Genomic DNA, 12,235 nt, shown 5'->3' with positions numbered 1-12,235 from the left:
AGTTCTCAGTTAGTCTTATTTTGAAGTGGTCAGATATATTTCAAGTTGACCAGCTATACGTTGTCCATGTGTTCTTCCATCTTGAAATAAGAGTAAATCATCATGACAGATAAATGTTACAGTTGTCACTAGTCAGTGATTGAAAATCACCTTGGTTCTAGAAGGCATCAAAATTAATGATAGTTTTCTAATGGATGCAGGCAATTGTTGACACTGTAGACAACCTTCTGAGACCTGAAGCTTTGGAATCATGGAAACATATGAATTCTTCTGAACAAGCACATACTGCAACAATGTTACTTGATACTTTGGAAGAAGGAGCTTTTGTCCTAGCTGACAATCTCTTAGAACCAACAAGGGTCTCAATGCCCACAGAAAATATTGGTAAGTGAATCTATTGTCATGTTTAGTTTTGATGTGGAAGATAGATGTTCAAGAGAATGATGTTGCCATTCTGAATCTGAGTTATTTCCCAATGCCAAACTTCTCTTTCATGAAATTATTTTTTGTCTGTTAGCAAGAGAAATTATTGATCACACTTAATAAAATTAATGCAAAAGCCAAAATCCATTCTATATATTTTAAAATTTGATTTTATGTGTGTTTTCAATTGAAAAATCATTAAAGAGAAAAAGCACAAGAGTGCTCAAATGCCAGAATATGTATTGCTTAAGTAATCAAAGTGCTTGCTATGAAACTGTGGCAAATGCTTTTCCATTTTATGTAATATGTTTCTAATGAATTTAAATACTTTATGGAGTGTGTTCTCCTAGTCAAATATTTTAGCACACAGAACTTGAGCTTAATGTTTATATTAACACAACTGCCCTCAAGTACAAATGTGGTCAATATGCTACATTTCCTACAATACAGAATGTCCACGCTTCATAGATTGCAAAATAGCTACAGGTAGTTTTGAAGTACAATTTAGCAGTTAAATGCTGCCACTGAGAGGTGAGAATTCACTTTGGAAAATATTTGAAAGAATTTCAGTAAGTAAAATTTAGGCTTGACCAACTTAGAATTGATTATTCTGTAAGAATGAACTCATGAAGTTTGCAGTATTCTTTAGTGAAGCAAAAATTTTCCCAAACATAAATGTAAAAAAAAAAAAAAAACCTTGAAAGAGACAGACAGAGACTACTCTTCCACCCAAAACGGAACTAACTTCATTAGGTCAGCAGATACTGAATGAAGTCTTGCTATCAGGGATGGCATGTCTTGTTGCTTAATTGAGCCTAATTGTACCTGCCTAAGTCATGGGGCTACAGATAAAAAATGCAGTAAAGAAGAGTATATAGAAGAAATGGACATAAATTATGATATCTGGGTTTAAATTCAAAACCTTACATTTATTTTAAATGCATGAATTTCTAAGAAGAAATAAAGTATTATTAGAATCACTTGTTCTCATTTACGGAGTTTTGGCAATGAGAAAATCATGCAATAACTTCACACTAAAAGAAGTAAAAATAATTTGGCTTGTCATAATCTGAGATACCTCGTCATGAGGAAAAGGATATTTTACCATAGACTTACTAGGATTATCAAATGAATAAAACTCCCCCTTTCTGTCTAAAGCTTTCATAATTAATTTTAATTTAATTACTTATCTAATAAGATTTTAAGATGTACAATAAACAATACTTCTCAAATATTTCCAGTGATGTACCTGTTAGGATAGAGTGTGGACTTGATCATCTTAGAGAATGAGTCATGAAAAGTATTATTCGAAGTGGCACATTATGACCTCAATTTGTTTTCTAAATTTTCTGAATATGATTTTTAAAATAAATAAATACATAAATAAACTGAAATTTCCCTTGTCTGCTCCTTCAAGTGTGCAAGAAAATTTGATGGGCCAGATTGTCATTCAGTGTTCCCATCAGGCTTGCATATGTAGAACACTACTGTTATAGGTCCAAGATATTTTTATCCCAGTTTGAGACATATTCTGAAAAATTAAATGTCTAGGGATATATTTTCCATAATACCTATGTTTTCAGAGTTCTAAAGGATTATTCTTCATATTGTTTTTTTTTCATTCATTGAAAAACATTATGGATGGAGGTTCTTTTAGAATGTAGTCTACATTTCACAGCTATCTCTAAAATAATGCCTGGAATTTACTGCATCAGTATGCTGATTACCTATGACTTATCAATATGAAAGTCATTTTACATATTCTAAAATAGTTGTGTCTTTTTGATTTTTAAAATGTCAGCAATTTTGTGGAAAAAAAATTATTCCATAATTTAGTGTGAGGAAAACATTCAACTTTTTCCTAGGACTTGTATTGTTCTCTTTTCATACATGAGGATTAAAACAGCCTGTTACTATTTTATGTCCTCACTCTCTTGAAGCTCTTATCTAAATTTAAGACATGGTTATAGTATCTTTGGTTATGAAAACAATTTGATTTTCCTCCTTAGTGATTTTCTCCTTGGTTTAACTTCAGAGAATAATTTACCTTTGTAATATATAACCCCATAAAATGGGTATAATTTTACCTTATATTTATTTTACATTATATTTGATTGTGACATTTTAAAATTAACTTTGAGGGGCAGTTTATATATAAAATAAGAGCACCTGAATTGAGTGTACAATTTGATGAGTTTTGACATATAATCATCAGCATGGTCAACATTTCTGTTACTTCAAAAGGGTTCTTCACGCTCCTTTGTAGTCAGTCTCCTCCCCTCAGCCCCAGGCAACCACTGATCTGTTTCCTGTCACTATAGATTAGTTTTACTTTTTTTAGACATTATGTTAAATGGAATCATACAGTATGTACTCTTTTTGATCTTGCTTCTTTTACGCAGAATATTTTTGAAATTTATGCATATAGATGGGAGTGTCAGTAGTTCAGTCCTTTTTATTGCTGAGTTTTATTACATTGTAAGAACATATACCACAATCCGCATATCTACTCACTTGTTAGGCAGTTGGGTTATTTCCACTTTGGGGCTCCTATTTTAGTAAGTGGTTGTACCATATTCTACTCCCAGCAGCAGTGTATGAGAGTTCCAGTTGCTCCATATCCTCACCAATATTTAGGATTGCTAGTCTTTTGTTTGCTTTTTAGCCATTTAAGTGGTTTGTACTGGCATCTCATTGTTTTGCATTTCTGTGATTGATAGATAACATTTTGCTGATAACTTCTTTTTATGTGTTTATTGGCCATTCACATATCTTTTGTGAAGTGTCTGTTTATATCTTTTGCCCATTTTTAATTGGGTTGTCTGTCTTCTTATTGAGGTGTAAGAATTCTGTATATATTCTAAGTTTCTGAGTGTTTTCCCTCAGTATGTGACTTTCCTTTTTATTTTCTTAACATCTTGGGAAAGCAGAAGTTTTTAGTTTTGATAAAAATTCCCATTACCTAACTTCAACAGCATCTAGCTAATCTTGTTTCAACTTACTCCTGTCAACAGTGTATTATTATCATAAAGCAAATCATAACATCCTATTATTTTTACTGTAAAAAAGTCATGTATCTCATACTCCTTAAGAAATCACAGTATCATCATACTTAAAAAAATTGACAAAAGTAGGCTCTAAAGATAACAAAATGTGTTCACATTTACTTTTTGTAATGTTGTTAATACTTGTTTTGTTCAAACCAGGATACGTTAAAGTCTATGTAATACAACTTACTGATATGTCCATTGGGTGCCTTCTAATTAAAAGTAATTTCTCCTTGCATCTGATTTTTAAAACCTTTTTCATTTTTTGTTAAAGAAATTAGGTGGTATGATTTATCCTGTAGAATTTCTCACATTCTGGATTTGGCTACCCCTCCCTGCCATGCATCATACATATATGCTTGGTTTACTGATAATCAGATCAAGAGGCTTGGTGAAGCCAGGTTTATTTTATTTTATTTTTTTCCACTGAGAGAACTTTCTGTTGCATCATATCACAAGGCACATAATGTTTGGCTGTCTTTCCTTGTGATCTTAAGATTAATTAGATGGTGTAGGTGTTTATGTATTCTAAATTTCCCATTCATTCCTTTTTCTAATGGGCTTAATAGCCAGCGCGATTGTATCTGTAACTTTAGGCTTATTTATATTGGGGTAACCAAAACCCCAAACTCCCAGCAGCCCACAGCAAGAAAGGTTTACTACTCCTTAATGCTGCATAACCATTGAGGCTAGCCTTTGGCTCTGCCTCCTGTCATCTTCAGTTCTGTTCCATGGTTGGTTTTACAACTGTGGAACCCATTTGGAGCAGCCCCTGTCTGGAAAGTTGCAGGTCTCTTGGCAGAGATGAGTTTTTCCTATAGGCTCTCGTGTATTGTTCTTCCCCTTGCCTCTCATTGCAGCCACTACTCTCTGAATATGAAAAATAGAAGGACAGAGAAATATATTAAAATTCTGTCTACAGTATTGGCTATGAGTGAGGCTCTGGATGGCTTTCCTACGAACCAAGTATATTCATTTTCAGAGAATCTATTGAATAGGACATATATTATTTAATGCCTTCAGAAAGTATATGCAGAATAGTATAAACATCTGTACACCATTCACCCAGCTGAGCCACATCTTGGTATTTTACCATATTTGCTGCAATTTTTTTGGAAAACAATAATTATATTTAATGTGGAAGTCCCCTGGGTTTCCTTCTTTATGCTCAGATCGAGAAGGGGATAATTGCCATCTCTAATTTTTTTTAAAAAATTTGCATTAATAAGTGCTTTAATTTTTTTTTTTTTTTGCTCTGCAGGTATGTACGTTTAACACTTCGTATGTTTTTAATGTTAATGATTTCACACTATAAATATAAGTGTATAATTTATCCAAACCATTATATTTTCATATTCATACATGTTGACATGTGTACCTTTAGTTCATGCATTTGACCTAAGAATACACTACAGTTATTTAACTATTCTACTGATAGATATTTTAATGGCTTCTGCATTTTTGCTGATGTAAGGAAAACTGCAGTGAAAGGTTTTGTATGCTATTTTAGACATACATTCACACACACACACACACACATCTAGAAACAGAATTTTTGAATGATGGAGCATGCCTATCTTCAGCTTTACTAAATACTGCCAAATTGCTCTCTAACTTTGTTTTACCAGTTTACCTTCTCACCAGTGATACCGTGACTATCTTTGCTAACACTTTATTATTGACTTAAATTTTGGCAATCTAATGAGTTTGAATTGATCACGTTTTGTTTTAATCTGCAGTTGCCCGATTACATAAAGCTGTTGATTCTTTTTAATTGCCTATTTTAGTTTTCCCTCCTGGGAATTTGTTGTCCACAACTTTCTCCTATTTGTCTATTTCTTTGTATTTCTCTGCATTCTGGACACTAATTCTTCAAAGATTATATAGTTTACAAATATTTATTTTGCCTGTGTCTTCTCTTTTTAACTTTTCTTAAGGTATCTATTGTTTTACATAAAAATGAGGTCAAATTTATCAGTCTGTTCTTTTAGGGTTAGTGCTTTTGGTATTTTGTTTAATAAATATTCTTTTGGTTTCCTGCTTAAGAAAACTTTGTCTACTTTGAGTTTATAAGGTTCTTATATTTTCTTTATGAATGATAACTTATAGAGAATTTTTTATGCTAATTGTCTCTTTACATTTTATGTCCTTAATCCACCTGCAATGTAATTTGTATTATGATATGAGAGAGGGAACGAATTTGATTTTTTTTTAATATGTAGCATAACCAATTCGTTCTATATATTTGGTGCACAATCCACTCTTTCCCCAGTTATTTGTAATGATATGTCTGTCATACATTAAGTTTCTATACATGTTAGGGGTACCTACTATTTGCTGCTTTTTTTTTTCCCCAATGATTTTGCTTTCTGTTGAGTTTTTCAGTATTGCTCCTTAAGAAATTGCTTTGTCTGCTTTTTTGTACATCTCTTCCATATGAATTTTAAAATCAGTTTGTCAAGGGCCGAGGCCGTGGCACATTAGGGAGAGTGCGGCGCTGGGAGCGCAGCAGCGCTCCTGCTGCAGATTTGGATCCTATATGGGGATGACTGGTGCGCTCACAGCGCTCACTGGCTGAGCGCAGTACGGCCGGACTCAAAAAAAGGACAAAAAAAAAAAAAAAATCAGTTTGTCAAGTTTCACATGCAAAAAAATCTTGTTGGAGTATTCATTAGAATTAAACTGAGTTAGTAGATTGATTTTGAAAGAAGTGCCAGATCTGTTGAATTCTTCTAGAATTCTCCATTTGTTCTTATTCAGTTCTTCTAATAAAGTTAAATATTTTTCTCATTGATGTCTTGCACTTTTTAAAATTAGGTTTATTCCTAGGTCACTTACATTTTTTGTTTTTATTATAAGCGGTATCTCTCTTTAAATTACATATTTGAAATTGTTGCTTGGTACATAGGAACATAATTGATTTTGCTGACATGAATTTAGCATTGCTAAATTCTTATTACTTCTGATAGTTTGTACAGTCCCTCATGATTACTACATAGTTAATTATGTTTTACTGTGAATAACAGTGAATTTTTTCCTTGCAGTTTTCAAACCTTTTGTTCTTCTTGAATTACTTGCAATAACTAGGTCCTAGTACAGTGCTAAATAAAGTCCTGACTTTTAAAGGAATGCTTCTCAAGTTTTTCACCATTATTTGCTATATGTTTTGGATAAATAACCTTTATCTGATAATAAAACCTATTGGGTCAAGGAATTTTCCTTTTCTTTTTATTATTTGTAAAGTTTTTTTTTATATTAAATGAGTATTGAAATTTATTGAATTATTTCTGTTAAATAAATTTTTCTTTTAATTTCTTAATTTGGTGAATTATTAATACATTTTCAAACTTACTAATTTCTATGTGCCTTTTTGAGTTAAATTTAATTTGTTCAGGATATATTTAAAAATGTGTGTATATCTTATTAAAGATTTTTTACATCATTTTAATGTGAGGATAACATAATTTCTTTCCTAGTGCTGTCTTATGCATTGTTATGCAAGTCTTCTGAAATGAGTTGGGATGTATTTCTTTTCTAATTTCTGAAGGAGAAAATAGAAAAAAAATCACTATATATTTTACTATCAGTTGATTTTCTTCATCGTGCATAAACTTTTGGGGTTTTTAATTTCTTTAGTCAGTTTTATTTTTCTACAAAAATTTCTATCTTATCTGTTTTGAAATTTATTCATCGATATAAATTTATGTATTTATTGGTATAAAGTTGATTATTGCACTCTATGACTTAAAAAATATCTACCAAGATTTGTAGTCATTATCTCATTACTTTTAAAAAAACTTAAGCAGGGGCTGGCCCGGTGGCGCACTGCTATAGTGCACCGCTTGGGAAGCGCGGCGGCGCTCCCGCCGAGGGTTCGGATCCCACATACAGACCGGTTCCCGCTCACTGGCTGAGCGAGGCGCGGGAGCAACACCGAGGGCTGCGATCCCGTTGCCGGTCCCGGTCCGGTGCGGGGGCGACACTGAGGGTTGCGATCCGTTGCTGGACACGGAAAAAGACAAAATAAATAAATAAATAAATAAATAAATAAACTTAAGCAGACTATTTTTTTTGTCACTATGAACATTACTTTTTCAGGGTTGCGATCCGTTGCTGGACACGGAAAAAGACAAAAAAATAAATAAATAAATAAATAAACTTAAGCAGACTATTTTTTTTGTCACTATGAACATTACTTTTTAAACTTTAATAAGTAAATATCTGTTGAATGAAGCTAAAGTTCAATAAGTAAATATTTGTTGAATGAAATTAACCATATGTACATGTATATCTATACTGGAGATGTTTCATGAAAACTCAAAGGATTTTCTTCTTTCACTCTGTCTTCTGTCTTGTTTTAAGAATAATTAATAATTGACAACTCCTTTCAGTGTAGGGGAGAGACAGTTACATATTCAGTGTATTTTTGTCATTGTTCTTCCCCCTTTTACATGGAATCTGATATGAGGAGAAGAGATCATTCACCTACCCACCTGCTTAATCTTTCCAAACATGGAACAATAAAATAACTGTCTCAACCACTTTCTGCAGCTGATCAAATTCCAGGAGTTACATGACTCATAAACTTATATTTCAGTGGTTTGACATGTAGTTTAATTGCTTATAAAAATCTTTGGATGTTATGTTTTCATGTTTACAGCTAAATCTTTAGATATTTTACAAAACAAAGCTGTGGAAGATAAAAAATAAATTAGTATCCAAGAGTTACTGTATAATGGTATGAGCCCATTTTTTTAAAAAGATGTGGGTGAATTCATGGCATCTAGTGTTTGCGTGTGTGCTTATGCACGTGTGTAACTACATATGTACTATGTGTTTGTCTAAGCATAGAAGTAACTATGCAATGATATAGACATTAAAAAGAGTAAAATTCAAAGAAAATTTTATGGACTGTATTTTTTGAGTTGTTATTAAGAGTATGTGTTACTTTTTTAATTCAAGTATCTGAAATTAATGAATTTTTCATAATTACCCTCATTTCATCAATAAAATGACACTGTAATTACAAATTCATGTAGGATAGTTGTAGAAACAGTACTTCTCTATTTTAAAAATTTGAATGAGTATTAGTATACAGTATTGCAATCTTTTTGGGGGTTAACAATAGATAGCAAACATTTATGTTGAGGGCAATTACTATGCATTATATTTTTTAAACAAAGCTAAACAACATTGACTTTGTTGATCAGGTAAATGTTCTTAATCTTATGTATTGACTTGTTTTTCTTATATGTTTTTCAGTTTTGCTAATTGATTTGTACTTTTGGAGTTTGGGTTAGACTACAGTGGTTGGCAAACTTTTTCTGTAAAGGCCCGTACAGCATTTTAGGCTTTTCAGGCCATGTGATCTCTCCTGCAAATACTTAACTGGCAATGTAGCACTAAAGCAGTCATAGACAATATGTAAATGAGTAAGCATGGCTGTGTTCCAATAAAACTTTATTTACAAGAACAGATGGCAGGCCAGATTTGGCCCGCAGGTCCTATTTTGCCCAACTTGAGTATGTAAAGATTGGTGGTTCCTAATGAGAATTAATGGGAAGTTTTAATATAACCACATATATTTTCTCATAAATATGCTGTGCTGATCTCACTACTTTTAGGAATTAGAAAAAAAAATCTATTTTTGAAAACTTGACCTTCATAATTGATAAAAGGCATTCAAATTAATACTTTACCACTGCCAAGTAATGGTCACTGAAAAGTTACTTAACATAAACAGCCAAAAAAGTAACATTTTGAAATATTTCTATTTAATTTTATGATTTAAACAAAACCTTGAAAGTTATGTACTGCGAGTTCATACCCTATTCATACTCATAGGCTAAAAGTTTGGAGTTCGTGGACAAAAGACATAAAAATGTGAAGAAATAAAGTGATTGTACAAAAGTTTTTTAGAGAAGTCAAGGTTTAAGACCTGTTGAAGTAATTAAGTTTTTTATTCATGATTTTTTGAAATCTTAACAGTCAAGTTTTGTAAGTAGAAAAAAAGAAAACAGCAACATCCTTACAATTAGCATTTGCCTAGTTTAACTTAAAGAATGCCCCCTTTTCCTCTTCTTTATCCTTTTCCTCATCCAGTTCTGGAAGTTGCTGTACTTAGTACAGAAGGACAAGTCCAAGATTTTAAATTTCCTCTGGGCATCAAAGGAGCAGGCAGCTCAATTCAGCTCTCTGCAAATACTGTCAAACAGAACAGCAGGAATGGTAAGATGGAACAATCTTTTAAAAATTGACAGGTTTTGTTGTTCAGTTAAGCCTATTAATTCTTAAATGCCAAATATTTGACTTCTGTTATAACAAAAATGGCTTAAACATTTAAAAGCAGATTTAAAATAATGACTTAGTTTATCCCAATAAACTTAATCTAAGTAAAGATTCCACAAGTGCCTTTTCATTTTATTCTTATTTTATTGTATCTTATTTTATTTATAAGTATATTTCCTGCAAGTTTTGACCATTTTTACCTTTCTAGGGCTTGCAAAGTTGGTGTTCATCATTTACCGTAGTCTGGGACAGTTCCTTAGTACAGAAAATGCAACCATAAAACTGGGTGCTGACTTCCTTGGTCGTAATAGCACCATTGCAGTGAATTCTCACGTCATTTCGGTTTCAATCAATAAAGAGTCCAGCCGAGTATACCTGACTGATCCTGTGCTTTTTACCCTGCCACACATTGATGTAAGTTAATGTATGCTAATGAAGTAGTGGAAGGTTATAGAACCAGAGAGGAAGGAAAACAAAACTGACATGCTGGGGATGAGGGAGGGGAGGGAGGAGAGAAAAGACCTTTCCATTTGAATTTTCAGCGTTGGAATAGGTCAGAGACACAAGTTTATTTAAGTCTGTGAACATAAAATTAAATGAGCCTGGTTCAGTGATTATTAGAACTTAAGTGTATTCTTAATGAAAGCTAATTCAGTAATCAACAGGAAAATGTAAATGACTCTAATTTGTTTTGGAATGAAAATTAACTCTTACCTCAGCAGTAGGATAGCCCAGTATTAACTCTTAAGATGCTGTCTTTTTTAGTGTAGCAAATCATTATTTTAAAATTTATTTTATTGATTTTATTTGATACAACTGTTATCAGGTATTGTCTTTAAAATATATAGGATTGAGGAGATGTGATTCCTTTGCTGTGCCTTAGAATGCAAGTTGATAATTAAATAACTACACTCTTGGAAGATTGCAGAATTTTTGTTATAAATAGAGTAAATAATTGCCCACAGATAACCAAGTGGATCTCTAGAATTGGCAAAGAAAAATAAATTTTTGTGGTTTTGGTCCTCATATCTGCTTCAGTTGATTCACTCTTGAGAGCCTGAGGTACTAACTGCATGATTCAAATTGTCACTTAGAACTATCCAGAAATGGGCCTAATCTTGAAAACAAATTTTTAATACACTTGATCCTTACAGAATTTTCTCAGAACAAATTCATGGCTCTAATTTCATCAGAAAGGAAAAAAAAAGTCATTCTAATGTACCGTCAGTATGTAAAATCATAAGATGGAAATTTTAATTGTGTAAAATGGGTCTTTGGTAATTTAGAGTATACTTCAGAATGTTTCGGACTATAAAGCCCCTTTTAAGCTAGATATCTGCCTTGTATAACATAGTCCACAATTTTGCTGATGAAAAACTTTATAGTCCGAAACATGCAAAGTTTAATCTAAATTACCTTTCATACATATTAAACAATTGCTATTGCCATCTTAGAGTGTAAAATCCTAATTTTATCTTGTCATTTTATTTCCCAGCCTGACAATTATTTCAATGCAAACTGCTCCTTCTGGAACTACTCAGAGAGAACTATGATGGGATATTGGTCTACCCAGGGCTGCAAGCTGGTTGACACTAATAAAACTCGTACAACGTGTGCATGCAGCCACCTAACCAATTTTGCAATTCTCATGGCCCACAGGGAAATTGCAGTAAGTATTTGCACTTCTAATTAGTAGCCCAGAAAGACCTTAGAGATTCAAAACAGCTTGTGTAATAGTCCCATCTTTGGGTGCTTATCGTAACTAAAAAGCAAACAAAGTAATGTGGAATTCTAATTGTTTCTACACTGTCCATATATTTTAAGAAGTCTTGGAACTATGTTATTGTTACTTCTCAAAATCACGTGCTGTAATATCACTTTACAGGCTTGTTCTAAGTTTTTCTCCTTTGGGCAGAGGTAACCAGGGATTTAAAAATGAACAGCAATAGGTCATACAAAAGACACAGAAGGCTCTAAAATTTAGCATACCCTTCCCATCACAGGTGCTTGAATCTAGTTTTACAGCTTTCCCTTTAAGTTTCCTAACCAGTTTGTACACCGTGATAAACTACAGATTTCAGAAAGTCAGAATGGCTTCTGGAATGTGTCTTAGTATTCCTTCTTTTGATTAAGAGAATGATAGCCAAAAGATAAAAATATTTTAAGAAATATAGCTTTAAAACATCTCAGATCTATTGTGCACTCAGTTCTCTGTATGTAAATATTTAGAAACCCAAGGAGAAGTGAAAGCTTAAAACTTGGCATATGTGTTGGCCTGGAAAATCATTAAAATGTCAATTATTTTTAATCATAACTAGGTATACTTTATCATGTTAATATTTTCATATTATAGATAATTATTTCAGTCATTATTTTGAAATAAACAGGGTCTTGCATTATTGTCTAGGGAAAATCTTCCTCTTACATAGGTCATTCTTTAAATATAAAAGTCGATGAGATAATATTGAATTCTGTTA

The 12,235-nt window shown here is 32.4% G+C and overlaps 1 protein-coding gene across 16 annotated transcripts in view; it reads left to right on the top strand.

The window, feature by feature from the left end:
• The window catches only part of LPHN2 (latrophilin 2), a 188,029-nt gene that overhangs the window by 151,849 nt on the left and 23,945 nt on the right, over positions 1 to 12,235 (top strand). For all 16 annotated transcript variants that reach the window (XM_008568332.1, XM_008568343.1, XM_008568336.1 and 13 more), the window contains 4 exons: positions 201 to 384; positions 9,573 to 9,698; positions 9,967 to 10,172; positions 11,254 to 11,427. In XM_008568332.1, the coding sequence (XP_008566554.1) occupies positions 201 to 384; positions 9,573 to 9,698; positions 9,967 to 10,172; positions 11,254 to 11,427 (690 nt within the window). The remainder of the gene's footprint in view (positions 1 to 200; positions 385 to 9,572; positions 9,699 to 9,966; positions 10,173 to 11,253; positions 11,428 to 12,235) is intronic.

The sequence above is a fragment of the Galeopterus variegatus genome, unplaced genomic scaffold (genome assembly GCF_000696425.1).
Source record: "Galeopterus variegatus unplaced genomic scaffold, G_variegatus-3.0.2 Scaffold401, whole genome shotgun sequence".
NCBI classification, from domain to species: Eukaryota; Metazoa; Chordata; class Mammalia; order Dermoptera; family Cynocephalidae; genus Galeopterus; species Galeopterus variegatus.
The sequence above is the reverse complement of the archived record's forward strand: the minus strand, read 5'-3'. Positions and strand labels throughout refer to the sequence as shown.